The following is a 27,296-nucleotide window of genomic DNA, read 5'->3' as shown; positions in this document are numbered from 1 at the left end:
CTCTTTGAAGCAGTGGTGGCCCTGCAGCTGCTGGATGTCATGACGAAGAATGTGCACCTTGAGGCTGCGCTCGCCGCGCAGCGCCTCTCCATGCAATAAACCGTCGACCTGCACATCCACATCTATGAGGAAATTGTCTACATAGGCCACTACAAGTCCAGCAAGGACAGAAAGACGTTGGCGTTCTTCCACCGGCTGGAATCTTTGGACGCCATTGTTCGGAAGCACGTTGACCTGGCCATGAAAGCCGCTGCTACTTAGCCACCATTTGGTGGGCTGGCACCTTGAGTCGAAGAGAGTACGTCGTTGATGGATGCATCTTTCTTCTTGCCTCCCCTAACCAGCACTTCATCGCCTCGTAGTCTTAATGTTTTATTAGTGTATGGCATTTTTATTCCAGTTGTAAATAACATCATTGTTCAACTTCTCGATGAGGTGAAGAGCCAAGCCCAACCCGAACATGGGAATTGCGTATGCTCGCGTGCCAGTCTTATGTGTAGGGGAGGGGCGTGGTGTCACAGTTTTGTGGCATTTCTTTTCTATTGATGTTTGCGTCCAATAGGTGCCACCGTCGGATGCAGATCTTATTGAACTAGATTACTGACTCTAGTAAACCCTTTGGGTGTTGGTCACACGGCGATGTGAACTATGGGTGTTAACCACATGGTGATGTGAACTAATGGTGTTAAATCACATGGCGATGTGAACTAGATTATTGACTCTAGTGCAAGTGGGAGACTGAAGGAAATATGCCCTAGAGGCAATAATAAAGTTGTTATTTATATTTCCTTATATCATGATAAAAGTTTATTATTCATGCTAGAATTGTATTAACCATAAACTTGATACATGTGTGGATACATAGACAAAAACACAGTGTCCCTAGTAATCCTCCACTTGACTAGCTTGTTAATCAAAGATGGTTAAGTTTCCTAACCATATACATGAGTTGTCATTTGATGAATGGGATCACATCATGATCGTTAGCTTAGCATAATGATCGTTCAGTTTTATTGCTATTGCTTTCTTCATGACTTATACATATTCCATTGACTATGAGATTATGCAACTCCCGAATACCGGAGGAACACCTTGTGTGCTATCAAACGTCACAACGTAACTGGGTGATTATAAAGATGCTCTACAGGTGTCTCCTAAGGTGTTTGTTGGGTTGGCATAGATCAGGATTAGGATTTGTCACTCTAAGTATTGGAGAGGTATCTCTGGGCCCTCTCGGTAATGCACATCACTATAAGCCTTGCATGCAATGTGACTAATGAGTTAGTTGCGGGATGATGCATTATAGAACGAGTAAAGAGACTTGCCGGTAACGAGATTGAACTATGTATGATGAAACCTACGATCGAATCTTGGGCAAGTAACATACCGATGACAAAGGGAATAACGAATGTTGTTATTGCGGTTTGATCGATAAAGATCTTCGTAGAATATGTAGGAGCCAACATGAGCATCCAGGTTCCGCTATTGGTTATTGACTAGAGATGTGTCTCGGTCATGTCTACATAGTTCTCGAACCCGTAGGGTCCGCACGCTCAACGTTCGATGACGATTTGTACTATGAGTTATGTGTTTTGGTGACCGAAGTTTGTTCAGAGTCCCGGATGAGATCACGGACAGGACGAGGAGTCTCGAAATGTTCGATTGATATATTGGAAGGTAGTATTCGGACACTGGAAAGGTTCCGGAGTGTATCAGGTACATACCGGAGTACCGAAGGGGGTTACCGGAACCCCCCGGGGAAAGATGTGGGCCATATGGGCCATAGGAGGGAGGCTAACCAGCCCACAAGGGGTTGTGCTCTCCCCACAAGGGAGGAGGCCGAAGTGGTTTAGGGAAGGGGGTGCCCCTTGGAGACACATCAATTGTTCTCTTAGCCGTGTGTGGTGCCTCCCTCCCCAGTTTACTCCTCCAGTCATAGCGTTGTAGTGCTTAGGCGAAGCCCTGCGGGGATCACATCACCATCACCGTCACCATGCCGTCGTGCTGACGGAACTCTCCCTCGACCCTCTGCTAGATCAAGAATTCGAGGGACGTCATCGAGCTGAACATGTGCTGAACACGGAGGTGCCGTACGTTCGGTACTATGATCGGTTGAATCATGAAGACGTTCGACCACATCAACCGCGTTAACCTAACGCTTCCGCTTTCGGTCTAAGTGGGTACATGGACACACTCTCCCCTCTCCTTGCTATGCATCTCCTAGATAGATCTTGCGTGATCGTAGGAAAATTTTGAAATTGCATGCTACGTTCCCCACAGTGGCAAACAAGCCAGGTCTATGCGTAGATGATATGCGCGAGTGGAACACAATGAGTTGTGGGCAATAATAGTCATACTGCTTACCACCAACGTCTTATTTTGATTCAGCGGTATTGTTGGTTGAAGCGGCCCGGCAACATTACATGACCATGTTCATGACACCGGTTCTACCAACGTGCTTTGCACACAGGTGGCTGGCAGGTTACTGTTTCTCCAACTTTAGTTGAATCGAGTTTGACCACGGCCGGTCCTTGTGGAAGCTTAAAACAGCACACTTGACGAAAAATCGTTGTGGTTTTAATGCATAGGTAAGAACGGTTCCTGCTAGAAGCCCGCAACAGCCATGTAAAACTTGCAACAAAAAAGGAGAAGACGTCTAACTTGTTTTTGCAGGGCATGTTGTGATGTCATATGGTCAAGACGTGATGAGATATAAATTGTTGTATACGTAAAACTTGCAACAACAAAGTAGCAGACGTCTAACTTGTTTTTGCAGGGCATGTTGTGATGTGATATGGTCAAGACGTGATGAGATATAAATTGTTGTATACGTAAAACTTGCAATAAAGTAGAAGACGTCTAACTTGTTTTTGCAGGGCATGTTGTGATGTGATATGGTCAAGACGTGATGAGATATAAATTGTTGTATGAGATGATCATGTTTTGTAGAAGTTATTGGCAACTGGCAGGAGCCTTATGGTTGTCGCTTTATTGTATGAAATGCAATCACCATGTAATTGCTTTACTTTATCACTAAGCGGTAGCGATAGTCGTCGAAGCAATAGTTGGCGAGACGACAACGATACTAGATGGAGATCAAGGTGTCGAGCCGGTGACGATGGAGATCATGACGGTGCTTTGGAGATGGAGATCAAAGGCACAAGATGATGATGGCCATATCATGTCACATATTTTGATTGCATGTGATGTTTATCTTTTTATGCATCTTATTTTGCTTAGTACGGCGGTAGCATAATAAGATGATCCCTCGCTAAATTTGAAGGTATAAGTGTTCTCCCTGAGTATGCATCGTTGCTACAGTTCGTCGTGCCGAGACACCACGTGATGATCGGGTGTGATAAGCTCTACGTTCACATACAACAGGTGTAAGAAAGTTTTACACGTGCAGAATACTTGGGTTAAACTTGACGACCCTAGCATATGCAGATATACAATCAACATAGTGAACTACTACATCTCACGTGATGATCGGACATGGTTTAGTTGATATGGTCAACATAGAGATGTTCACCATTGAAAACTACTCCACCTCACGTGATGATCGGACATGGCTTAGTTGATATGGATCACGTGATCATTTAGATGACTCGAGAGATGTCTATCTAAGTGGGAGATCTTAAATAATATGATTAATTGAACTTAATTTTTCATGAACTTAGTCCTGATAGTATTTGCATAATCTATGTTGTAGATCAATAGCTTGCGATGTAGCTCCCCGTTTATTTTTGATATGTTCCTAGAGAAAAATAAGTTGAAAAGATGATAGTAGCAATGATGCGGACTGGGTCCGTGATCTGAGGATTATCCTCATTGCTGCACATAAGAATTATGTGCTTGATGCAACGCTAGGTGACGGACCTATTGCAGGAGAAGATGCAGACGTTATGAACGCTTGGCAAGCTCGGTATGATAACTAATTGATAGTTTAGTGCACCATGCTTTATGGCTTAGAACCGGGCCTTCAAAAACGTTTTGAACACCACAGAGCATATAATATGTTCCAAGAGCTGAAATTGGTATTTCAGACTCATGCCCGAGTCGAGAGGTATGAGACATCTGACAAGTACTTTGCCTACAAGATTGAGGAGAATCGCTCAACTAGTGAGCATGTGCTCAGAATGTCTAAGTACTACAATTGCTTGAATCAAGTGGGAGTTAATCTTCCAGATAAGATAGATATTGGTAGAGTTCTCTAAACACTATCACCAAGTTACTAGAACTGCGTGATGAACTATAATATGCAAGGGATGATGAAAACGATTCCCGAGCTCTTCGTGATGCCAAAATCGGCGAAGGTAGAAATCAAGAAAGATCATCAAGTGTTGATGGTTAACAAGACCACTAGTTTCAAGAAAGGGGCAAATGAAAGAAAGGGAACTTCAAGAAGAATGGCAAGCAAGTTGTCAGTCCTGTGAAGAAGCCCAAAGCTAGACCTAAGCCAGAAACTAAGTGCTTCTACTGCGAAGGGAATGTTCACTGGAAGCGGAACTACCCCGAATACTTGGCGGATAAGAAGGATGGCAAAGTGAACAAAAGTATATTTGATATACATGTTATTGATGTGTACTTTACTAGTGTTCATAGTAACCCCAGGGTATTTGATATCGGTTCAGTTGCTAAGATTAGTAACTCGAAACATGAATTGCAAAATGAACAGAGACTAGTTAAGCGCAAGGTGACGATGTGTGTTGGAAATGATTCCAAGGTTGATAAGATCACATCACACACTCCTTTTACCTTCGGGATTAGTATTGGACCTAAAATAAATGTTATTTGGTGTTTGTGTTGAGCATGAATATGATTGAATCATGTTTATTGCAATACAGTTATTCATTTTAAGTAAAAGAATAATTGTTGTTCTGTTTACATGAATCAAACCTTCTATGGTCATACACTTAATATAAATGGTTTATTGAATCTCGATCGTAGTGATACACATATTCATAATATTGATGCCAAAAGATGCAAAGTTGATAATGATAATGCAACATACTTGTGGCACTGCCGTTTAGGTCATATTGGTGTAAAGCGCATGAAGAAACTCCATGCGGATGGACTTTTGGAATCACTTGATTATGAATCATTTGATGCTTGCGAGCCATGCCTCATGGGCAAGATGACTAAGACTCCATTCTCCGGAACAATGGAGCGAGCCACTGACTTATTGGAAATAATAGATACCAATGTATGCGGTCCGATGAGTGTTGAGGCTCGTGGCGGGTATCGTTATTTTCTGACCTTCACAGATGATTTGAGCAGATATGGGTATATCTACTTAATGAAACATAAGTCTGAAACATTTGGAAAGTTCAAAGAATTTCAGAGTGAAGTGGAAAATCATCATAACAAGAAAATAAAGTTTCTACGATCTGATCGCAGAGGCGAATATTTGAGTTACGAGTTAGGTCTTCATTTGAAACAATGTGGAATAGTTTCGCAACTCACGCCACCGGGAACACCACAACGTAATGGTGTGCCCGAACGTCGTAACCGTACTTTATTAGATATGGTGCGATCTATGATGTCTCTTACCAATTTACCACTATCCTTTTGGAGTTATGCATTAGGGACAGTTGCATTCACGTTAAATAGCGCACCATCTAAATCCGTTGAAACGACACCGTATGAACTGTGGTTTGGCAAGAAACCTAAGCTGTCGTTTCTTAAAGTTTGGGGTTGCGATGCTTATGTGAAAAAGCTTCAACCTGATAAGCTCAAACCCAAATCAGAGAAATGTGTATTCATAGGATACCCAAAGGAAACTGTTGGGTACACCTTCTTTCGCAGATCCGAAGGCAAGATATTTGTTGCTAAGAATGCATCCTTTCTAGAGAACGAATTTCTCTCGAAAGAAGTGAGTGGGAGGAAAGTGGAACTTGATGAGGTAATTGTACCTTCTCCCGAATTGGAAAGTAGTTCATCACAGAAATCAATTCCAGTGATTCCTACACCAATTAGTGAGGAAGTTAATGATGATGATCATGAAACTTCAGATCGAGTTACTACCGAACCTCGTAGGTCAACCAGAGTACGGTCTGCACCAGAGTGGTATGAAAATCCTGTTCTGGAAGTCATGTTACTATACGATGACAAACCTACGAACTATGATGAAGTGATGATGAGCCCAGATTCCGTGAAATGGCCTGAGGCCATGAAATCTGAGATGGGATCAATGTATGAGAACAAAGTGTGGACTTTGGTTGACTTGCCCGATGATCGGCAAGCCATAGAGAATAAATGGATCTTCAAGAAGAAGACTGACGCTGACGGTAATGTTACTATCTACAAAGCTCGACTTATTGCGAAAGGTTTTCGACAAGTTCAAGGAATTGACTACGATGAGACCTTCTCACCCGTAGCGATGCTTAAGTCTGTCTGAATCATCTTAGCAATTGCCGCATTTTATGATTATGAAATTTGGCAAATGGATGTCAAAACTACATTCCTTAATGGATTTCTTAAAGAAAAGTTGTATATGATGCAACCAGAAGGTTTTGTCGATTCTAAAGGTGCTAACAAAGTATGCAAGCTCCAGCGATCCATTTATGGACTGGTGCAAGCTTCTCGGAGCTGGAATATACGCTTTGATAGTGTGATCAAAGCATATGGTTTTATACAGACTTTTGGAGAAGCCTGTATTTACAAGAAAGTGAGTGGGAGCTCTGTAGCATTTCTAATATTATATGTGGATGACATATTGTTGATCGGAAATAATATAAAATTTCTGGATAGCATAAAAGGATACTTGAATAAGAATTTTTCAATGAAAGACCTCGGTGAAGCTGCTTATATATTGGGCAGCAAGATCTATAGAGATAGATCAAGACGCTTAATTGGACTTTCAAAAAGTACATACCTTGACAAGATTATGAAGTAGTTCAAAATGGAACGGTCAAAGAAGTAATTCTTGCCTGTATTGCAAGGTGTGAAGTTGAGTAAGACTCAAAACCCGACCACGGCAGAAGATAGAGAGAGAATGAAAGTCATTCCCTATGCCTCAGCCATAGGTTCTGTAAAGTATGTCATGCTATGTTCCAGACCTATTGTATACCTTAGCATGAGTTTGGCAAGGGAGTACAATAGTGATCTAGGAATAGATCACTGAACATCGGTCAAAACTATCCTTAGAGGACTAAGGAAATATTTCTTGGTTATGGAGGTGATAAAGAGTTCGTCGTAAAGAGTTACATCGATGCAAGCTTTGACATCAATCTAGATGACTCTAAGTCTCGATCTGGATACATATTAAAAGTGGGAGCATTTAGCTAGAGTAGCTCCGTGCAGAGCATTGTAGACAAAGAAATTTGCAAAATACATACGGATCTGAATGTGGCTGACCCCTTGACTAAACCTCCCTCACAAGCAAAACATGATCACACCTTAGTACTCTTTGGGTGTTAATCACATGGCGATGTGAACTAGATTACTGACTCTAGTAAACCTTTTGGGTGCTAGTCACATGGCGATGTGAACTATGGGTGTTAATCACATGGTGATGTGAACTAATGGTGTTAAATCACATGGCGATGTGAACTAGATTATTGACTCTAGTGCAAGTGGGAGACTGAAGGAAATATGCCCTAGAGGCAATAATAAAGTAGTTATTTATATTTCCTTATATCATGATAAATGTTTATTGTTCATGCTAGAACTGTATTAACCGGAAACTTGATACATGTGTGGATACATAGAGAAAAACATAGTGTCATGATAAAGTAAGCCTCTACTTTACTAGCTCGTTAATCAAAGATGGTTAAGTTTCCTAACCATAGACATCAGTTGTCATCTGATGAATGGGATCACATCATTATGAGAATGATGTGATGGAGAAGACCCATCCGTTAGCTTAGCATAATGATTGTTAAGTTTTATTGCTATTGCTTTCTTCATGACTTATACATATTCCTTTGACTATGAGATTATGCAACTCCCGAAAACCGGAGGAACACCTTGTGTGCTATCAAACGTCATAACGTAACTGGGTGATTATAAAGATGCTCTACAGGTGTCTCCGAAGGTGTTTGTTGGGTTGGCATAGATCAATATTAGGATTTGTCACTCCAAGTATCGGAGAGGTATCTCTGGGCCCTCTCGGTAATGCACATCACTATAAGCCTTGCAAGCAATGTGACTAATGAGTTAGTTGCGGGATGATGCATTATGGAACGAGTGAAGGGACTTGCCGGTAACGAGATTGAACTAGGTATCATGATACCGACGATCGAATCTCGGGCAAGTAACGTACCGATGACAAAGGGAATAACGTATGTTGTTATTGCGGTTTGGCTGATAAAGATCTTTGTAGAATATGTAGGAACCAATATGAGCATCCAGGTTCGGCTATTGGTTATTGACCAGAGATGTGTCTCGGTCATGTCCACATAGTTCTCGAACCCGTAGGATCCACACGCTTAACGTTCGATGACGATTTGTATTATGAGTTATGTGTTTTGGTGACTGAAGTTTGTTCGAAGTCCCAGATGAGATCACAGACATGAGGAGGAGTCTCGAAATGGTTGAGAGGTAAATATTGATATATTGGAAGGTAGTATTCAGACACCAGAAGGGTTTCGGAGTGTATCGGGTACATACCGGAATACCGGAGGGGTTACCGGAACCCCCCGGGGAAAGATATGGGCCATATGGGCCATAGGAGGGAGGCTAACCAGCCCACAAGGGGCTGGTGCGGCCCCCACAAGGGAGGAGTTCGAATTGGTTTAGGGAAGGGGGCGCCACCCCCCTTTCCTTCTCCTACTCCCTCTCCTCCCCCCTTTTCCACCTCCATGAGAAGGAAAAGAAGGGGGTGGAATCCTACTAGGACTAGGAGTCCTAGTAGGACTCCCCCCTTATGGCGTGCCCCCTAGGGCCGGCATCCTCCCTCTCCCTCCTTTATATACGTGGGCAGGGCACCCCTTGGAGACACATCAATTGTTTTCTTAGCCGTGTGCGGTGCCCCCCTCCACAGTTTACTCCTTCGGTCAAAGCGTCGTAGTGCTTAGGCGAAGCCCTGCGCGGATCACATCACCATCACTGTCACCACGCCGTCGTGCTGATGGAACTCTCCCTCTACCCTCTGCTGGATCAAGAGTTCGAGGGACGTCATCGAGCTGAATGTGTGCTGAACACGGAGGTGCCGTACGTTCGGTTCTAAGATTGGTTGGATCATGAAGACGTTCGACTACATCAACCGTGTTGACCTAATGCTTCCGCTTTCGGTCTACGAGGGTACGTGGACACACTCCCCCCTCTCGTTGATATGCATCTCCTAGATAGATCTTGCATGATCGTAGGAAAATTTTGAAATTGCACGCTACGTTCCCCAACAACCAGGATACTTGGAGATGATGTCAGAAGAGTCACAACGCATCCACAAGGACGGAGGGTGCGCCCAGGTGTGTAGGGCGCGCCCCCACCCTTGTGGGCCCCTCGTGCACTTCCTGACCTAGTTTCTTTGCCTATATATTCCCATATATCCCCAAACCAATAGAGGAACCCACGAAAACACTGTTCCACCGCTGTAACCTTCTGTACCCGTGAGATCCCATCTAGGGACCTTTTTCGGCATCCTGCCGGAGGGGGATTCGATCACGGAGGGCTTCTACATCAACTCTATTGCCCTTCTGATGAAGCGTGAGTAGTTTACCATAGACCTACGGGTCCATAGCTAGTAGCTAGATGGCTTCTTCTCTCTCTTTGATGCTCAATACCATGTTCTCCTCGATGTTCTTGGAGATCTACTCAATGTAATACTTTTTTGCGGTGTGTTTGCTGAGATCCGATGAATTGTGGATTTATGATCAGCTTGTCTATGAATATTATTCAAATCTCCTCTGAATTCTTTTATGCATGATTTGATATCTTTGTAATTCTCTTTGAACTATCGGTTCGGTTTGGACAACTAGATTGGTTTTTCCTGCAATGGGAGAAGTGCTTAGCTTTGGGTTCAATCTTGCGGTGTCCTTTCCCAGTGACAGTAGGGGCAGCAAGGCACGTATTGTATTGTATTGTATTGTATTGTTTCCATCGAGGGTAAAAAGATGGGGTTTTCATCATATTGCTTGAGTTAATTCCTCTACATCATGTCATCTTGCTTAATGCGTTACTCCGTCTTTAAGAACTTAAAACTCTAGATGCATGCTGGATAGCGATCGATGTGTGGAGTAATAGTAGTAGATGCAGAATCATTTCGGTCTACTTGACATGGACGTGATGCCTATATTCATGATCATTGCCTTAGATATCGTCATAACTTTGCGCTTGTCTATCAATTGCTCGGCAGTAATCTGTTCACCCACCGTAATACTTTCTATCTTGAGAGAAGCCTCTAGTGAAACCTATGGCCCCCGGGTCTATTTTCCATCATACAAGTTTCAGATCTACTATTTTGGAATCTTTTACTTTCCGATCTATAAACCGAAAATACCAAAAATATTTACTTTACCATTTATCTATCTCTATCAGATCTCACTTTTGCGAGTAACCGTGAAGGGATTGACAACCCCATTATCACGTTGGGTGCAAGTTGTTTGATTGTTTGTGCAGGTATTCGGTGACTTGTGCGTTGTCTCCTACTGGATTGATACCTTGGTTCTCAAAACTGAGGGAAATACTTACTCTACTCTGCTGCATCACCCTTTCCTCTTCAAGGGAAAAACCAACGCAAGCTCAAGAAGTAGCAGGAAGAATTTCTGGCGTCGTTGCCGGGGAGATCTATGCCAAGTCAAGACATACCAAGTACCCATCATAAACTCTCATATCTTGCATTACATTATTCGCCATTCGCCTCTTGTTTTCCTCTCCCCCACTTCCAAAATGATTTTCGAAAATATTTTCCTTTTCACTCGTTGTTCTCTTGTTTGCCCAAGTCCATCTTCTTCACCATGGCCAACCTCAAAAGTGCAAAGGGATTTCTCCCAAATTTCAATATCTTGGATAGCCCCTCTGTCCTTTCTAAGCTCATAAGTAATGATGCTACGGAGAGGCTTACCGGGATTGTTAAGGAAAATTTTAATAATTTTGATGAAGATGATCCTAGAATTTTTCGTTATTTGCTTGATGAATCTTTGAAAGATGCTTGGGATAGGTTGTTGAGGATTCGAGCTAGCTATGTGCCCCAATACCAGACTGAGATATATTTGAGAAGATTTTATGTTGGTTTACCTCCTTCTTTTAAACAAGTTTTGGCTCTGTATTTGAAAATGGTTTTCTTGTAGAGGATGCCATCGATACTTATGAGAAAATGAAATCCATATTTGGGCACCCTGTCGGTGTCAAAACCGGCAGATGTCGGGTAGGGGGTCCCGAACTGTGCATCTAAGGATCGAGGGTAACAGGAGGAAGGGGACACAATGTTTACCCAGGTTCGGGCCCTCTTAATGGAGGTAATACCCTACTTCCTGCTTGATTGACTTTGATGAGTATAGGGGTTACAAGAGTTGATCTACCTCAAGATCGTAATGGCTAATCCCTAGATGTCCAGCCTGTATGATTATGATTGCCTCTACGGACTAAACCCTACGTTTTATATAGACACCGGAGGGGGCTAGGGTTGTACAAAGTCGGTTTACAGAGAAAGGAATCTTCATATCCGCACTCCAAGCTTGCCTTCCACGCCAAGGAGAGTCCCATCCGGACACGGGGGAAAGTCCTCCGTCTTGTATATTCATGGCCCATCAGTCCGGCCCATGTCACATAGCCCGGACGCCCGAGGACCCCATAATCCAGGACTCCCTCAGTAGCCCCCGAACCAGTCTTCAATGACGACGTGTCCGGCGCGGAAATTGTCTTCGGCATTGCAAGGCGGGTTCCTCCACCGAATACTTCAAAGCATCTAAACAGAAGGGCTATATTCGGCCCTCACATCTTCAGTCTTGGTAAGGTGAAATCTTCGAACAACTGGGTTTTACATTAAATGTCATACCCTTCGGCTTCTGTGCTTCCGGCGCCTCAGCTTCCACGTGGCAAACGAATACGAAGGGTTCGAGCACTTTTACAGATAACCCCTCGACAGTGTACGGAAGGTATCTATTTAAGGAGATTAGATCTCAGATGCCATTCCATACCAGGTGAAAATCCTTCGAATTTGCCTCAAGAAACCACGCAATCATGGCCAGCGCTCCTAGTTCTTCCTCCCGCCTCCACGGCCCTCAAAAAGGCGATTGGGAGAGTTGCTCTGTATCCCATGCCCTGCTGACCAAGCTCCAGGTGCAGGGCTATCTCCCCCCTGCGGATCTAGTCCCCGTTCGGGCGGGATTAACTTCTTTTACTGGCGAAGCCCTAGGAGAAAATTTCCCGAATCCTTCAGAAAGGGAGCGAGTGTGCTTCGTTTCCTTTCTCTTAAGAGGCGTTGGATTTCCAATCCATCCTTTCCTCCGAGGTCTCCTGGAGTACTATGGCCTCCAACTGCACAATCTCACGTTGGGCTCCATTCTGCACATCACTGGCTTCGTCGCTCTTTGCCAGCTATTCCTAGGCTGCGAGGCCCATTTGGAGCTATGGAGGAAGCTTTTCTGCCTCGTCCCTCGCTCCCAAAAGGGATCCATATTCGAGGTGGGCGGTGTCGAAGTATGGCGCATAGCCGAGATAGGATACCTATCCGGCACTCCGAAGAAGGCATCCGAAGAGTGGCCCTCGGAGTGGTTTTATATTGAAGACGTCGTTCTCTTGGACCCAATCCGACGAGGCCTTCCTGAATTTTCCAATGCCCCGTTAAAAAAGCGCCACAGTTGGCGTCCCCGGAGCCTCGAGGAGGCAGATAGTGCGGAGGTTAAGATGTTAATGGACAAGATAAAAATACTCGCCCAATCCAGACTGTCCATAATTGAGGTCACGGCGATTTCCATAACGCGAGGTGTTCAGCCACTCCAATCCAGAGGACTCCCCATGTGGAACTACAATGGGGAGGATGGTACATCTCGCTACAGGCGCAAGGGTCCGGACAATTTCACCGCTCTGGCTGCCATGTTGGCTGATCTTTATAAAGGTTAGAAAGAAGAATTCACTCGCCTTAAGTGCCGAGAGGGCTTTTCCATGTGCAACCCCCTAGGTGGGTAAGCTTTTAATCCAGAACCTCACTCAATCCTCTTCCTGAGTCACAACTAGTTGAACTTAACCCGACCACTTTTAACAGGAATGGAGGAAGGCCACCGCGGGGATCTATAGCCCTGCTCCGTAGCCGGAGGACCATATTCGGCACCTGGATCCCGGATTTGAGGAGGATCCGGATATATCCGTGGAGCTCAAGGAGGGGGTCTTCTATCAGGCGAGCTACGACGGCACAGAAGTGGCCATTGTAGCCGATTACCCCGGCCTTCTCCCTTCTTCCCATGTAAGTGCCCAGGGAGCATCTCCTCCAAAAGAGTTTTCCCATCACGCCTCACCCACTGCACTGTCTCGTGCTTCAAAGGGGTGACGCTTGTCTCGCCACGCCGCATCAGGATCGTCCCTTAAGAAGGGGGCGCCAACACAAGGCGGGTCTTCGAAAATAAAGGCGATCGGAGATACTTCCAAGCCCCAACCTTCATAAAAAAGGTACGGTTTTCAATACGCCCTGCGGCAAACATACCGAACTGTGACATTTTCTGCTGTGCCATATTTCAGGAAGAGCATTCACCGGACTATATCCGGAGACCTTGCTGGACATATGTCCACCAATCCGACCCCGGACCCTGCCTCTAGGGCTAGAATTGATACGGGTGCAATGCCGGATTGTCCTCTCTCCGACGATTCGGATAATGTATCCGTCACCAACTCCGAAGTGGAGAGTGCAATGAACCATCGGCGCCGGAGGGCAGCTATGCGCGATACTAACTTTACTGAAGAGGCATTCAATGCCTTTAGCTAGGCGGATGCATATATCCGAGCTGCTCGGGACGGGCTTGCTGGAGCGACTTACCAGCTTTCAAAGGATATGCGGGTAAGATCATTTTGTGTAGATTTAATAGTCATATACCAGTAGCCCCCGAGACTTGAAAACAGTTGAAGCAACTGATTTTAAGGATCGATGTATAATCAGGTACTCATGGAGAAGAACAACATGCTATCTCGGGAGCTAGAACAGTGTCAGACCCAGCTGACTGCTGTTACAGCCAAACTGGAGAAATCCAAGGAGGCACCGACTGGTAATGTCCCCTTCTGTCTGGAAAATATAATCATGTGCCAGTAATGTTTCTGCGAATAAACACTGTTGTATTTTACGATGGCAGGATCGTCGAATCAGCTGGAAGAGAAACTAAAGGCCACGCAGGCGGATAAAGAACATGCTGAAAGGCAAGAGGTCGCTGGTCAACGTGTACTGACATGGACCAGGGACGAGAAGAACAAGCTGCAGGATGCCAACACCCAGCTCGGCGAAGAGCTGAAAGACGTGTGAGCCCAACTGGCGGACGCCCTAAAGGAGAACAAAAAGCTGAGAGGCGACATATTCAGTATGCCTTTTAACTTACTGTCATACAGTTCGCTGATGCGAAACCTGACAAGTTTATTTCTGTAGGTGTGTTGACTGGGCGGCCCGAAGAAGAGGTGTCCGGATTTCAAGGCGACCTGCTACAAGAGTTGTCCAAGGTGCATGAGCTAGTGTGGAAGGCAATGAGAAACATCGCTAAGGCTTTGCGGCCAGCCGATTCTCCTCCAGGAAGTATGGAGGAACTCGTGAATTTATTCAAGGGAGCTCGGCGCCGTTTTGGACTGTGGAAGATATCAGCGTGCCGAGAAGGTGCTCAGGAAGCCTGGGCCATGGTAAAAACACGGTACACCGGACTTGATCCACATCATATGGCGCGGGTCGGACCTCGAGGATCCGATGGACAAGAAATTCCGGTCAGCCTGGTGTACGACCAAGTGAAGGTGGCCGCCAAGTTTTCACAACAATATTGTAAACTAGACAACCTGTTAGAGGGTCTAGAGGAATAAGAAGTTTTTTAGTCCAAGTAGCAATGTACTTTTATCGACAAACTTGTCTCCAGCCGAATTCGCAAAACGATTGTCATGGCAGACTTTCTGCTTCGACCTCCGAAAACCCTAGGTTTGGACTGTTTCCGAATACTATACCGTAGGTAAACACTAAAGTATGTTCGGAAACCAGGTTGTCCGGTCATGGTTGCTTGAACAGACAAGTTGTATTTGGGAAGTTATGTTATATTACATTTGATTGTAAGAAACATCTTCCAGGGAGAATAGTTCCGTTAAGGGTTCCTCTCCCTGCGCCAGTATGCGGTTTTTTTGTGCATACCGAAGCTGTGATGCTAAAAAATCACAGTACGCCTTATAGTCTGGGGGTTTTGTATTGCAACGAGGGCAGTTTGTCTTTTGCTCACCGACCAATCATTCCCTTAAGAACGCTAGCTTTCGGCTTCACCCGTCTGAGGTACACGTCCGGATAACCTGGCTGTAATAATCGCAGAGGTGCTCCCTTTATGCCCTAGCCGAACAAGCGGGTACTTAGGGCATAAGCACGGGAGCCAGGCAACCCAGCTTGGCAAAAACTTAAACCATAAAGGTGCATATAATTGCGAAGAAAAGACATATATGAGTAGACGACACATATATACGGTGAGCTTGATGCTCGAAAAATAATAATAAGCTTCTTGTGAAAAGAAGCCCCCAGGTATTGTGGGGTATGTACATTTAAGGATGTATACCCCTTAGGTGTGTGGTTTATCCGAACACGAGCTAGAAGTCATATAGAAACGAGAAAAAAGAAAATCGTGAAAGGGAGAAAAGAAGGAACGAGGAAAAAAGGTATATGTGCGGACTTAGGCGTAGAATCTTCGGAGCACTGCAGCGTTCCATGGGTTTGGCTCCAAGCGATTATCCAAAGCATTGCGAAGGCGATAGGATCCTCCAGTGATAACTTCATCTATAATAAAGGGACCCTCCCATTTGGGCTTGAGCTTGTCCTTTTTCTTCTCTGGTAGGCATAGAACGAGTTCACCGACATTGTAAGTCTTTGCCCGTACTTCTCTGCTTTGATATCGCCGAGCCTGCTGTTGATAGAATGCGGAACGGGCCTTCGCGACATCGCGCTCCTCCTTTAGGCCGTCCAAGTCGTCCTGCCGATCGAGCTCGGCTTCTCTCTCTTTGTACATGCGCACTTGAGGTGAGTCGTGAATAATGTCGCAAGGCAAGACCGCCTCCGCACCGTACACCATGAAAAAAGGTGTATATCCGGTCGTGCGATTGGGCGTGGTCTGCAGCCCCCAGAGTACGAAATCGAGTTCCTCGACCCAGTGTTTGTCTGATTCTTGCAGAGATCGCACTTCTGGGTTTGATGCCGCTCATTATCATGTCGTTAGCCCATTCGACCTGACCGTTGGTCTGAGGGTGATATACGAAGGCGTAATCGAGCTTAATGCCCAAATTGGCGCACCATGTTTTCACCTCGTCGGCTGTAAAGTTAGAGCCGTTGTTAGTAATAATACCGTGCAGGACACCGTAACGATGTACTACACCGGATATAAAGTCTATCGCCGGTCCGGCTTCAGCTGTTTTAATTGGCTTGGCTTCTATCCACTTGGTGAACTTATCGACCATAACCAATAAGTATTTCTTCTTATGGCTTCCCCCTTTAAGAGGTCCGACCATATCGAGCCCCTAGACCGCAAAGGGCCAAGTGATGGGGATTGTTCGAAGGGCAGTGGGCAGCATATGGCTTTGATTAGCGAAAATTTGGCATCCAACGCAACGCTGTACGAGGTCCTGTGCATCTGCCCGGGCCGTGGGCCAAAAGAAACGCGTACGGAAGGCTTTACTTACAAGGGCCCGAGCTGCGGCGTGATGGCCACCAAGACCTGCGTGTATTTCGGCCAAGAGCTCCCGTCCCTCTTCTTCAGAGATACATCGTTGAAGGACTCCGGCAGTACTTTTCTCTCACAGATCTCCTTCATGAACTTTGTAGGCCTTCGAGCGTCGAATGATGCGACGGGCCTCAGTCTGATCCCTGGGGAGCTCATTCCTAGTAAGGTAGGCGAGGAAAGGCTCGGTCCACGGGGCAATTACAGCCATGATTTCATGGGCCAATGATGATATCGGGACTGTGTTCGACATCTGGGGGTATGATCGGCTCCGGACCAGTGTTTCCGCTCTCGTCCTGCCACACCACGGATGGCTTGAAGAGCCTTTCCACAAAGGTGTTAGGTGGGACGGGGTCTCGTTTAGCGCCCATGTGAGCAAGGATGTCCGCGGCTTGATTACTCTCTCGAGCCACGTGATGAAACTTGAGCCCCTCGAACCGAGCTGATATTTTGAGTACGGTGTTGTGGTAAGCCGCCATCTTTGGATCTTTTGCATCAAACTCTCCGTTTATTTGGGATATTGCGAGGTCTGAATCCCCGCGCACCTCAAGGCATTGTATGCCCATGGAGACAGCCATTCGGAGACCATGTAATAGGGTCTCATATTCGGCGGCATTGTTAGAGTCTGTATACAGTATTTGGAGCACATAACGAACTGTGTCTCCTGTGGGAGATGTCAAGATGACACCAGCCCCAAGTTCGGCTAGCATTTTAGAGCCATCGAAGTGCATCACCCAGTTGGAATACGTGCCGTACTCTTTAGGGAGTTTGGCCTCTGTCCATTCGGTGACGAAGTCAGCCAACACCTGAAATTTAATGGCTCGGCGTGCTTTGTACATTATTTCAAATGGTAGGAGCTCAATGGCCCATTTGGCAATCCGGCTGGTGACGTCCCGATTGTTTATAATATCATTGAGTGGTACTTTTGAAGCCACCGTGATCGAACACTGTTGAAAGTAGTGCCGCAGCTTGCGGGATGCCATAAAGACCGCATATGCTATCTTCTGATAATGCGGGTATCGGGATTTGCATGGTGTAAGGACCGTTGATACGTAGTATACTGGTTTTTGGAGTGGGAATTTATGCCCCTCCTCTTCTCGTTCAACGACGAGAACCGCGCTCACCACCTGGTGAGTTGCAGATATGTAGAGCAACATTGGTTCGCCGACGTTTGGTGCGGCCAGGATGGGGTTGCTTGCTAGCAAAGTTTCTATTTCCTCTAGTCCGGCTGTTGCAGGCGATACAATGGCAATGCCTTTTCTCCTAATCTGGAGATAAAACGGCTCAAAGCTGCCACGCACCCGACTAGTTTTTGAACCTGCTTGAGGTCAGTTGGTGTTGCCAATTGTGACAGGGCTCAGATTTTGGCTGGGTTTGCCTCAATTCCTCTATTAGATACAATAAACCCGAGCAATTTGCCGGTGAGAACGCCGAAAACGCACTTTTCCGGATTGAGCCTTATGTCATATGTTCAGAGGTTGTCGAATGTAAGGCGCAAGTCGTCCACCAATGATTCAACATGCTTGGTTTTGATGACTATGTCATCTACATACGCCTCCACCATCTTGCCGATTTGCTTTTCTAGGCACGTTTGAATCATGCGTTGGTAAGTGGCGCCGGTGTTCTTGAGCCCGAAAGGCATGGTGTTGAAGCAGAAGGGCCCATACGGGGTGATGAATGCCATTGCGGCCTGGTCGGATTCCCTCATCTTAATTTGATGGTATCCGGAGTATGCGTCGAGGAAACACAGTGAATCGTGTCCCGCGGTTGCATCACTAATCTGGTCAATGCGAGGTAGTGGGAAAACTACTAGGGAAATGCTTATACACAGTAGCATAGTAGTAGTGCTGGAAAGAAGTAAATGCTGCTGCTATTTAGCAGTAGCGGTTTTCCAGGAAAGCGCTACTAGTAACTCCATAGTAGTAGCGCTGTGAAGCAGAAACGCGCTACTACTATGTGGGATTAGACGAAGCCACTGACTATTTTCGTAGTTGTAGCGGTGTACAGAAAAAAGTGCTACTACTAATAGTTTAGTAGCAGAGCTCTGTTTTTATGCGCCGCTATTGCTAGTGGGCCCCTCTTAGTAGTAGCTCTTTTCCTGGAAAGCGCTACTACTAAGTCCAATAGCAGCAGTGCTTTTTGCAAAGCAGCATTACTGCTAGTTGCGGCTGGTGCCACCTTTTCCACCCCCTTCCCCTCCTCTCCCCCACTTTGCGCTCTCTCCCCCTCCTTTCCCCTCTCCGCTCTCCACTCTAGCTCTACCATTGTTTCTTTTCTTCTCTCTTCCTCCTACCTCTCTTCTCACCTCATTAATGGCACCCTCCTCCATAAATGGCCTCTCTCTTTCTCCTACACCTCTCTTCTCTCCCCCATTAATGCCCCCATCCACCATAAACCCTCTCCATTAGTTAGCTAGCTAGATTCACCTCTCCTCCCCAACAACTAGATCTAGCTTGCTATTTAGCCAACCACACGTGCTCTGTCGATCGTTCTATCTCATCATCTAATTAACCGCGTGCTCTCGGTCTCTCTCGGGAGATATATATAGGTGAGTAAAAAGTTGTTCATTTCAAGAATGAGAATATGTGTGTGAATGAGAATATGTGTGTTTGAGATATATATAGGGTGGGTCTATTCTAATAACACCCCTTAAGAGTCTTATTTTGCTAACAATAGCTTATTCTGCTAACACCCTGTCTACCCGCCCACCCCAAACCAAACTAAAAGTCAGTTCTTTTGAGGTGCAGCTTATGCATAAGATGCGATAGGAATAAGCCTTAGAGAAGCTGCCGTGGAAATACGTCCATGAAAAAAAGCCATCCAGTTCTTTTTACATCCTCTGTCTTCAACTTAATTTGTGATATATGTAGTGAAAGTCTGAAATGCCCACGACCAGATCTGTGAGCATGGCCCGGCACAGAGGCTGACCACAGAAGAGTTCGTCGGTGTCCATGGTCTGATCCAGGCCACCGCGACGCCTAGGACCGCAAGGATGGCCAAGATCGATCCAGATCCGGCATCGGAGCACGCGCTCGTTCGTCTCCTCGCATGGATCGGGCCCACGGAGGACCTCCACGCCGCGCTGCAGAGGAGGAAGGGGAAGGAACAGAGGAACGGGAGGGGGAGGGGGGACAGGGACGAAGGGGATCTGCGAAGGTAGCGCGAGGAGCTCCTGCTCCGGCTCGGGAGGACGGCGGAGGGACGGTGGGGAAGGGCGGCACGGCGGCGGGGAAACCCCATCGACGAGGAGGCGCGAGGGCACTGGATTGATTCGTTTTCTTTTCTTTCGGGTAGCGAGGTAGTGCCGAGCGGTGGTATTTTCTCTGTAAATAACGAGAAGGGTAGTGGCATACAGATATACCCTTTCGTTTTTAAGTCGGCTTCTACGGAAAGCATCCCTACCCCCAGCTTATTTTCATTATGAAGAAAGTCCATATGAAAATAAGTTGAGCTAACTTTTCAAAACGAGTTTTTTTAGGCTTCTAGCTTATTTCTGCAAGAGGTAATAGCACCCCAGGTACCTTAACTTGCACAGAATGTGACAATTTAGTCCCAAACTTATAAAACTTGACTCCACCATACCCCAACTTGCACCTCATGTGATGATTTAGTCCCAGGCCAATCACAGCTCGACAATTGGCAGCCAGGTGGCTGGATTGGTCAGCGCACACACTTTTGCACAAAACCCCCTGCCGTTTCCTTTAATCAACCCGCACTCACCTCCACCTAAATTAAATCTGTCGCAGCAGGCTAGCTACGTCTACGTGTGCAGCGCGCGCCCCCGGGCTTCTTGGGGAAAAGTCAGGCGATCGCTTTCGAGCTTGCCATGAATGAATATTGCCACCGGTAGCGACGAGTTAATACGCCATGAATAAATATTGCCATGAACCACGGTGCCGGCTAGCTGCCGGAGATGGAGAGATCGATCCAGAAAGCATACGACGTCGTGCAACTCGTGCCCGCGGTTACGGCCCGTGCATGCATGCATGCATGCATCTTTGTTTGCAAACTTACGTGCGGCACGTACGGTTTACATCAGCTGGTTCGTAAGTTACTTGCAGGTGTTAACTAGCGTGGAATTAGCAAGAAATTATTAGTGGGGTACGTATCATGGTCTTCTTTCTTTACTCAATCATGCATCTATGCTACTAGGAAGCAAGCAACCCTAGCGATGCACATGCATGCATATGGAAATCGGTGGATGTACTCCTACTATATGAATGAAACCAACCCAAACAGCTCAGATGGTAGTGCTGTTTTGGACTGTGACAGAAGAGAGGGAGAAAAAGAGAGAACTTGTATGTGCAAGCTAGCGACCCATCCTGTCAATTTAAGATACACCAGCTAGCGGCCCATTTTCAAGAAAATAACTAAACTACAGTACTGTCTAGCGTTTGCTACTGGCGCGATCGGATCATATGTCGGAGCAGTGACTAGCATGAACCGTAACTTTCATGGACCTAGCAACACTGTTTCATGGATTGTCCGTTTCACAGGATTCTTCTTTCCGTGGTGCATGTCCCGCTTCGACTTGCAGGTCTCTCCCTGTGCGCAAAGAAACAGAGGTTGCGTCCGTGTTTGTGCTGTTTAATGATGTTCTCATGAGAGCGAGGGCAATCTTAAAGCATCAAGATCGGTACTAGTACTACGACGATTGTGCAAAATCTTCTAGTCCTTATATACAGATATCAGTCCTGGCAGTGGCATGAACCACACAGCAATGCAATAGGTGAATGCCCGACCTAATGATTTTGATCCCCAGTTCGGCAAAAGGCTGTGCGTCCCGTTCTTTTAAAGGCTAGCCATCAAATGCTGGGCACCAACCAAGGATATATGAAAGCCACCTTTCATCTGTATCCCCCCTTTGCCAAAGCAAATGTAATCAGCACGAGAGGCACTATCAAGCAAGTATACTACATACCAAGCTAGCCGGTGTGACCCACCTCAGCAACGGTTTCTTGGCTTACTGTTAGTGTATTGTTGTCATCGTCCCATGTACGGCGGCCTTGTTTGATTAGAAAATGCAAAATGTGCAGAAAACTACGGTTGACCGACCTCCTTGCCGGGCTAGTACGAGACAATCCTTATTAACTAACCCAAAGCAACACCCAAATGTGCAAACTCCAAAGCTAGCTAAGCATTTCCCGGACATACCGGCCGGGACACCCCCAAACCAAACCACACAAACAACTCACCGAGTCACCGCAGCAGTTTACATGGCACAAAACGGCTAGCCGGGGCCGGTGCCGGTGCGTGTGTCACGCGACTGGCAGGGCATGGAGGATGCAGAATATGTGCATGCAGCGTCTGGCATTGCACCCTGCACCACCCGGCCATGCACGCACCCAACTGACAGGGCCTGTGCAAAAGTGAGTGCGGGTTGATTAAAGGAAACAGCAAGGGGTTTTGTGCAAAAGTGCGTGCGCTGACCGGTCCGGCCACCTGGCTGTCAATTGTCGAGCTGTGATTGGCCTGGGACTAAATCATCACATGAGGTGCAAGTTGGGGTATGATGGAGTCAAGTTTTGCAAGTTTGAAACTAAATCATCACATTCTATGCAAGTTAGGGTACCTGGGGTGCTATTACCTCTTTCTGCAATAAGCTGCTAGAAGCCACCAAAGAACTGGCCCTAAACCGCAGCCAGCCACCCACTCCACCTTATCCAGTCGACGGATCCACCCCACCCACGAGGCCACGATCGCCATCTTCCTCCCACCTACCACAGCACGACGCCCCCAAAATTCCCCCACCTCCTTGTCCCGTCGGCCCTCTCAACCTCCCTCACAGCGCCGCCATCCTCTCGACGCCCGGCAACCGCGAGCCAGCGCTGCCCCACCATCTTCTCCGCGTGCGGCCGCTGCAAGCCAGCGCCGCACCTTCATCTCCGCGCGCGGTCGTGGCAAACCAGCGCCGCCCCACCACCTTCCTCTTTGCGCCCGGCGGCCGTGAGCCAGCCCCGCCCTGCCATCTTCTTCTCCACCCCTCCCTCCGTCGCCCGACCACCCCCTCCCTCCGGCGCGCCACCCCCCTCCATACCTCCGGCGTCCCACCAGAACCAGCCTTCCGTCCTTCCCTTCCTCCTACCTCGCAGGTGACATCCAGGGCGTGTGGCCACCTTCCAAAGTAACCACCCGAGGCGCCGGTGACCTGATCTGGTAAATTCAGCCTCCTCCTTGTTGCGGTGGCGCCGGATCACCGGTCAGGCTCGCTGGGCCGATGTGGAAAGGGAGGCCGGCGAATTGGAGCCACCGCCCCCGGTGAGATCCGTGGCGGCCAATCTGGATGAGGTCGCTCCCCATGGTGCTCCACGACGAGGGATCCAAGGCCCACAACGCCGCCGGCGATGGATTCGACCCGGCAACCGCCCACGGATGCCTCGTCACTTCCCTCCTCTGCCTCGTCAAGCTCTCCACGCTGGTCCCTCCCATTGTCCAGGACCCTGCGAGGCCTCACCTCGCCTCACCCCGGTCCATGCCTTGCTCCACCGCAGACCGTCCCTTGTTGTAGTCCAAAAGCAGACCCCGACGGTTGATGCAGTACTACGGGTCTTTGATGCATCGTCAGTGTGATCCGCCATGTCCTCCGGACGAGTTGCCCTCCTTCCCTTGCAGTCCAGGCGCCCCGGGCTTGCAGTGCGTCGGGGCACGCGATGCAATTTGGCACCGCAAAGCACCGGACTCTGGCGTCCTCTCCTCCTCTCCTATATGGCGTCGTGGGAGGCCTCGACAGAGCCACCATGGCCGCGGCCCCTATTTGGGATGCCTCCACCGTCCCGTACCGTGGCTCTGGGCGTCGCAATGTCCTCCGACGAAGCAACTCCGACCGGGTGGATGGGGCACTGCAGTCCACATTGCACAACGGTGTGCCCCACTTCCTCCTCTACATGCAGTACACTGTCACAGCCAGGGGAGAGACTACACTGAACAGCACCTTGTTGACACTTTGCTCGTGCTGCTTGCTTTCAGAGCTTGATGTGCAGTTCATCAGCGGCGTGCGGCTCGTTTGTGCTCGGCGTGCAGTGCGTCTAGTTTCCTCGAGCAGTCCGGCGAGCGTTGAGGTGCAGCTTTGGCATTGTGGGATGTGGTTCTGTGCTCATCTCCATGCAGTTCCGGGGCACGCCGAGCGACAAACGCGGCAACAACTTGGTCTCCAGCAAACTCCCACCTCACGTCTCTATTGCAGTAGGCAGCACACTTTGCATCCCCAGGTTCTGCTAGAGAGGTTCACTGTCTGCTGTCAATTCCCAATATGGTGGTTTTCATTCCAGGCGAGGATGGTCGTGAGACTGTCGTGCAGTTCGCCGGTCCATAGTGTGAGGTTCACCGGGCGCATGACTGCAGTGCACTTGACCCTCGTGCGGTGCCGACGCCGCTGTCCACCTGGCACTGTGCTGCAGTCTGCTCCTGGCCCTCGACGGACGACATAATTCGCCAAAAAATGGGCGCTTCGATGCAGTTCTGTGCAAGTGGACGTGCAGCCAAGAAATCCCATAGTACTAGTTCCTTTTTGTAGAGACAAATTCAGGTGGAATGAAGTTCGCTAGCTGCTCCTAAGTTTAGTTTACCTTTATGTTGCAGGAGAAGACAAAAAACAAACAGAAAAGAACAAAGTAAAAAAAGGTGGTTCACTGCCCAAAAAAATTCAGTTTCTTTATGATGTATATATATACTACTATGTGCAGAAGGTTGACGACGGCTCTGCAGCCTGGCGTGTGCAGTACGCAGGGGTGTGAGCGTGCAGCTCGTCGTTTCAGTTGCGGTTACCATGTGTAGGGCGGCGCGGGGGTACTGAAGTTTGTTGGTCGTGCAAAAAATATGTTATTTGTTTGTGTATGAGAAAAAATGTATGCTTCTGAGTCCACTTATGTTGTCCTCTGTGGGGTGGTTCATTTTGTAAACGAAAAAAATGTTTATTGAAAGAACAATGTAGAGCTTTTGCAGTCCATAGCTTTTGAAGTTAAGTTTTTGTGAAAAATGTTATGTGCAATGCTGTCCAGTTTACTCTTATTTGAAGGAGAAGACGAAGAACAAAAGAGAAAAAGAAGAAGTGTGCTGCACTGCAAAAGGCTAGTTTGTTATAAAAAATGATAGTAGGATGCGGTTCAGGGTAAAATCATCTTAGTTTCACTTGGCAAAAATAAAGAGAACAAAAAAGATCTCGAAAAAGAAGTTCACTTTTTTTAGATAAAACCAAAATGCATTTAAAAAAATCATGCAAATGCGGTGCACTTTGGTCTTGAAAAGGGTCCACTACGAAGGACTCCTCAATACAGTCCATTTCAAACAAAATGTATAAAATGTATTTAAAGACATGCAGAAAATGCAGTGCACTTTGGTACAAAAAAGTCCACCACGAAGGAATTTTCAGTACAACCGTTTTAAAAGAAAAATGCATTTAAAATCATGCAAAATGCAGTGCGCTTTGGCCTTGAAAAAAGTCCACTACGAAGGACTTTTCATACAATCCATTTAAAACAAAATGCAATTAGAAAACATGCAGTTTGCTTGATTGTCCGATGCAGTGCGGTTTTCTGTATGAAGCAGTGCATTCTTTTATCTAATGCGGTTTAGACGTCGATTTTGGTGTCGCAAAAAACAGAGTGTCCGCATTTCGGTAAAATCGAAATTGCTCTTAAACCGTAAGGAATTAAAAAGAGTGTTCTACATGAAAAAGTTGCGCCTCATGGATATCTTTCCAACGATGGATCATTTGCATCATTCCGGCAACAGGTTTGAAAAAATTGACGAAAAAACGGCCGCTGCCTCTCGTCGCCCGTCGCACAATTTTCAAAATTAACTTAAAACCGGAAGGAATCTTAAAAATATTTCTACACATGAAAGTTGCGCCTCGTCCGTAGCTTTCCAACAGCATATCACACGCCATGTTTCGACAAACGGTTCAAAAACTGGAGCGGAAACGGTACAGAAAAATTCAAATTTTTTTGAAAAACACAATTCCGTGAATTAGTAAATTTGAAACTGCTCTTAAACCGTAACGAATTAGAGAGAATAATAGATATGAAAAAGATGCGCCTCGATGATATCTTTCCAACGGTGTATCATTTGCTTCATTCCGACGGTCGGTTTAGAAAAAAAGGCGAAAATACACTCGCTACGATTCGTCGTGAGCCGCACAATTTTTAAAACTGCTCTTAAACTATAATGAATCTCGAAATGTGTTCAACATGGCGAAGTTGCGCCTAATACATAGCTTCTCAACGGTATATTACACGCGTCATTCCGATAAACGGTTAAAAACTAGAGCGAAAAAGGTATCAAAAAAATACCGCGTGCAGTTTTTTCCAACACGAAGTTCACTAGTCTCTGTATTGCAGTACCTTTGCTACTGAAAATGCAGTGCCCTCGCGTTGAGCGTGCAGTACAGAAGTGTTATCAGAATAGTTATTCTGCTAATATTATCAGAATAGACCGGCTGTATATATATATATATATATATATATATATATATATATATATATATATATATATATATATATATATAGTGTTACTATTCATCACCCAGGGTGCAGAATAAATTATTCTTCACCCGAGGTAATCTTACGATCATTTCATAATTAAATTACATTTGGAATTCAAATTGTTACATTCTTATTGATTCACTACGTAAAATTTGGCATAAAAATAAAAATATAGGGCATAAGACAAGAAAATTTGCAGTTTATGTGTATTTTACACTATGTTTTTACGTTTGTAATTTTACATAACATAAATTTTTTTTACGACGATTATATATTTTCTTACGGTCTCTTTTTACGTTAAAAATAAGACAAAACTTACGAAACGTAAAATTACGATGCATTCATGGTAAAATAGAGGGGGGGGTGAAGAATAACTATTCCTCACCCAGGGTGACGAATAGTCAATCTATATGTGGAGAGATTTGTGCTGGTGACATGCCCTCGAGTTGCTTATGTTTTGCCGAAATGTCGATTTATTTTCGTTTCGGTGAATTTCGAGCAAACTCATATGTCCTATTTTTAGGCAAGGTCATGCCAAAATTTTATATATTTGACTTTGAAGCATGCATTATTTATTTCATAACCCTTTTGCTTGTTATACCGTGCAGTCGGTCATGAACGTGAGTGGATGGAAGGTGGAGCGGTACATGCAATCCGCGGTGATGGACATGTATGCAAATAATCGGACTAGGATTAGATGTCCGTGTGCAAGATGCAAGGAAGGAGTCGTTTTGGACCCTTTTGATCGTGGCACTTTGAAGGCGCACCTACTGATGAATGGTTTCATGGATGGCTATACTCAGTGGATAAGTGAAGAAGATGATGATGATGATGAGGACATCCACGTGGCAGGGAATAACGACATGGGGCTAGACGAAGAGATGACTGATCGACAAGAAGACGATGGCGCCGGACATGTCGGCGGGGAAGAGTCCGGAAATGATGACGGCGGCGGAGAAGATTCCGGACACGTCGAAGAAGAGTCCGGACATGGCGGAGAAGAGGC

At 46.4% G+C, this 27,296-nt stretch overlaps 1 protein-coding gene across 1 annotated transcript; it reads left to right on the top strand.

The window, feature by feature from the left end:
- Positions 1–22,465: 22,465 nt before the first annotated feature.
- Positions 22,466–24,751, top strand: LOC123144511 (uncharacterized). The gene is made up of 2 exons (XM_044563695.1): positions 22,466–23,672; positions 23,778–24,751. The coding sequence occupies exons 1-2, from the start codon at positions 23,462–23,464 to the stop codon at positions 24,236–24,238; spliced, it is 672 nt and encodes a 223-aa protein (XP_044419630.1). The 5' UTR covers positions 22,466–23,461; the 3' UTR covers positions 24,239–24,751.
- The last annotated feature ends 2,545 nt before the right edge of the window (positions 24,752–27,296 follow it).

Source organism: Triticum aestivum, chromosome 6D, assembly GCF_018294505.1.
Source record: "Triticum aestivum cultivar Chinese Spring chromosome 6D, IWGSC CS RefSeq v2.1, whole genome shotgun sequence".
NCBI lineage: Eukaryota > Viridiplantae > Streptophyta > Magnoliopsida > Poales > Poaceae > Triticum > Triticum aestivum.
Note: the sequence above shows the minus strand (reverse complement) of the source record. Positions and strands in the feature narration are given on the sequence as shown.